The sequence below is a fragment of the Chrysochloris asiatica genome, unplaced genomic scaffold (genome assembly GCF_000296735.1).
Source record: "Chrysochloris asiatica unplaced genomic scaffold, ChrAsi1.0 scaffold00007, whole genome shotgun sequence".
Lineage (NCBI taxonomy): Eukaryota > Metazoa > Chordata > Mammalia > Afrosoricida > Chrysochloridae > Chrysochloris > Chrysochloris asiatica.
In genome coordinates, this window is record NW_006408525.1 from 37,072,477 (window position 1) to 37,076,543 (window position 4,067).

The 4,067-nt window shown below is 51.6% G+C and overlaps 1 protein-coding gene across 1 annotated transcript in view; it reads right to left on the reverse strand.

Moving 5' to 3' along the window:
• Positions 1 to 2,097: 2,097 nt before the first annotated feature.
• The window catches only part of CACNG4 (calcium channel, voltage-dependent, gamma subunit 4), a gene marked incomplete at its 5' end in the record, with an annotated part of 63,412 nt that continues 61,442 nt past the window's right edge, over positions 2,098 to 4,067 (reverse strand). The window contains one exon of the mRNA XM_006833733.1: positions 2,098 to 2,636. Within this exon, the coding sequence (XP_006833796.1) occupies positions 2,098 to 2,636 (539 nt within the window). The remainder of the gene's footprint in view (positions 2,637 to 4,067) is intronic.

Here is a 4,067-nt window from a genome sequence, read left to right on the forward strand (position 1 = left end):
TGTGTTCTCTGCCTGGGACTGGGCAAGAGGTAGGATTCAATGGAACACAGCTTTCTCCATGATGTTCTAGAATCTTCCAGGGCAGTGAGTGGGGAGGTGGCCTCTGTGGAAGGAACAGAAGAGAAGTCACGGGGCCTTTGTGAATGCTGAGTCTGCCTGTAGATTGCATTCTCTTCCTTCAACCTGGATGCCGGCGACCATCATGTCAGTTCCGAATCACAGCGACCCCGTGTGTGTCAGAGTAGAACTGCACTCCACAGGGTTTCCAACGGCTGTGACCTTTCTAAAGTAGGTCACTAGGCTATTCTCCCAGGACACCGCTGGATGGATTTGAACCGCCCACCTTTTGGTGAGTAGCCAAGCATACACGGTTTGTGTCACCCAGTCAGAGGCCTTCAGCCTGGATGAGATGGCGTAATGGTGGCAGTGGTAGTGGGAGGTATGGAGGGATGGGGGAGGAGGGGAGGTTGGCCTACAGCAGGCAGGAGGCAGGGACAGGCCCTGACGCATCAGACTTCTCCGCTGTGCATGCTTGAAGATGCCAAGTACAAAGCCAACCTCAGCGGGACAAAAGGGATTTGAGCAAGCACAGAGGAGCCCTGGCACACCTCGAGTCAGTTCACCACACACAGGGCAGTTTGTTGGGGTTGATACATATGGAGGATACGTCCTCTCCTGGGAGCAGAAGAATGTGACAGTAACCATGACATCATCATCAGACAGAATGGACCCATCCGAACTCCTCGGGCTCAAGTCTGCCCATGGGCTCCATAAGCAGGTGGCTGAGGTAAGAATTTGCTCTTTGCTTCTAAGTTCAACAGCTACCGGGGTCACAGATGACTGTTCAAAATTGGATTCAGAAGTCTCAAAAAGTAAGAAACCATTTATCTTTAGAAAGCACGTGTTTTATATAAAAGAGGGTGAGCTTTGTGTCTGAGAGGGTTGATCTTCTGAAACTGGACACGCTGCCACTTTGTTTACTTCAGGAGGAAAAAAAAAATGGCCAGAGTGGGGATAAGTCAAATCCTGAAGCCACTTCTTTTATTTCCAAACCAAGTGCTAGAGTGGGGAGAAGCCCTGTCCTTCAAACTTCCTCCACCTCGCTGCCCTTTCTGGGGACAGCAGAATCAATGACAGTAGTGAGAGTTGGGGGAGGCGTTACTACTACTTTTTAAGATGAAGAAATGAATATATCTTGCTCTCCTGGTGTCTGTTCGCAATAAAATCATGTTGAATCACCACCTAGGAAATGGAGGTGGTTTTTGTTTTTTTATTTTTCCTTTTTTGGTTGCTGTTCACCCTCATCTTTTCTCTTTTGTTTTATTTTTTTTTTGCACAGAAATTCATGCTCCTGATGCCAAATGCCCATCAGAGGATCTGGCCTTGCCCTCTGCTCACGTGACAGTCTTCTTGGGCCTGTGCTGAGGGACACCCTCCGGTGGCCACTTCTACTCTGTTCTCAAATGCAGTCAGTGTTTCCTGTCCTTTCTGTATGTGGCTGAAGCTTCCAGAAAAGCCCAGCAACACCCAGGCCTCCTCGCCCTAGGCCTCAGTCTCCTCAGTTTGAGTGCAGCACCCACAGGACAGCACAGAGGCCCAAGCACCAGTCGCCTGCAAGGCTTTCTACTCAGGATCACTGGTGTTCAACAATAGGCCACTGCCAGTGAGAGACAGCACGCTCTGAGTTCCTCAGTTCCACGTCCAAGAACCTCAGGTTCAAAAAGCAGCTGACTAGAGTCCAGGGACCCTCTTTGAGCCCAGTGAAGCCTTCGGGGGACCCAGCGTCTAGGCAGGGAGGGAGGCCCTGAAACCCCATTCTTCTGACAAGATTCATTTCCAAGAGGTGAAGAATGGCTCGATTTTGTTTTCCCAGGTTGGCCAAGGCCATGCAGCCTCAGAAGCTCTCGGGGCCTTCTGGAAGGTTTCAGAGCCCTGAGGCATCGGACAGCTCTCAGTGTTGTCACAGACCCCAGTTCCGGTCTAAAGTCTGGGGATCAGGGAGGGTTGGGGTTGTTTGTCCATCTTAGGGGTCAGTTGCCCCCCCCTGTTTGATGCAAACAGCCATTCTGGGAAGAGGCCACTTACTGAGGAAGGGGCTCACACGGGGGTCGTCCGCCGGTTCAGCATGCTGATGTGGAAGCCTTCCTTCAGGTCCTGCTGTAGGAAGTCATGCACCTGCAGGAAGCTGGCCTCCTGGTCGGGGCTGTAGCTGGCGGCCGTGGTCACTTTAAGGGGCTCCCTGGTCAGCGTGTACATGGACAGCTCGCCCATGGGGATGGCCCCTGAGATCTTCAGGCCAATGGGCGACGCGTCCCTGGAGGGCGAGGCCTCGGTGGAGCGGGAGCTGGAGCGGGAGCGCCGTCGCCGGTACCTGTAGCTGGGCATCCGGGCATAAGGAGATGACGAGGACGCCTTTAGGAACTCCCGTTTGGTCTTAAATCTCAACTCTTTATTCTTCTCAATGTAAATGTTCACAGCCAGGACGCCCACGGTCTCAGCCACAATAAAAGACAGGGCTCCAAAGTAGAAGGACCAGCCATAGTTGTAGTGGTTTTTCTTGTCCTCATCTCTCTTGTCACTCGGGTCCCCCGTGTTGCTGGAAATGTAGACGATGATGCCTATGATGTTGCTGAGGCCTGAAAAGGGGGTGCAGAGGGTAGGGAGTGAGAGGACAGAGACAGGCAGAGGTTAGACCCACAGCTGGGTTCACAGAGAGGGAGAAGACAGGCCACCTCTGGCCTTCCAACTGCTGACAACAAGGATTTCTTTATTCTGGTCGCTAATTTCCCTTTTAATTCATTGATTTTGATTGGGCAATACAGAGTGAAATCCAAATGAAGCAGGTGGTAAAGCACCAATCTGTTAGCCTCCCACTTCCCCCTTCATGCCGGCAGCCACTCTTCTTTCTAAGTGTTCTGGAGAGAGTCTCTCTCCCTCCATTTCTCAGTCTCTGTCTCTCTCTCACACACACACACACAGAAATGTATACACACAGATTTCTTCACATGATACTACTCTTTGGCCCCTTGCTTTTTCACCTAACAGCACATCTGAGAGATGGTTCTATATCAGGACATAAAGAACTACCATCCACCAATGGGGGGAATCTCACTATCTGCTACAAATTGAATTATGGCCACTCCAAAAGATATGCTGAGTCCAAAAGATAAGGAGCCCTGGTGGTACAGTGGTTAAAGCAAAGGTCAGTGGTTTGAACCCACCAGCTACAGCGAGGGAGAACAATGCGTCATTCTGCTACCTTAAAGCTGACAGCCTTGGAAACCGGGTGGGGCAGTTCTGCTTTGTCCTTTAGGGCCACTATGAATCCGAATGGACTCCAAGGCAGTGGGTAAGCCCTGTCCCTGTGAATATGGGCTGGGAAGTCAGGTCTTGGAAGATGGGAGAAAACATGAAGTCATACTTGGGGGTAGGGGTGTGATCCTAAACCACGGTGAGTAGGAGGAGACATGGGAAAACCCCATGGGCTCAGAAATGTCTGACAGTCCTTAGCCGCTGCTGCCCAAAGCACCTAGCTCCGAGTCTGTTCCTGTGTGGAGACTGGGAAACCAAACTCCAGACAGTATTCAAATGTCATAGCAGGGACTTCCTTGAGAAATGATGTCTGATTGAAGGAGGCAGGTGGGGGGAGGAGGAAGAAGAGAGAACACGGTATGTCCTTGCCCACTGCCCTCGGTCTTGGCGTGGCATGACCTGACTGATTCCTGCTCTGGGCTGAAGTGAAGCGAAGAGACAGGAGGGGAAGCGAGTGCAAGGGTGTTGGAAGCTGGTGAGGAGGGCAGCTTCTACTGCTCCACAAGGAGACCAGGAGGCTGGGAGCTGCTGAGGGAGACTGAACACAGGCTTCCCTTACCAGCCAACACACACCCACACCACACATGTACACACACCACTCCTCACACATACACACACACCACACATGTACACACACCACTCCTTACACACACACACACACACACACACCCCACACACATATACACACACCACTCCTCACACACACACACACACCATACATGTACACACACCACTCCTTACACACACACACACAC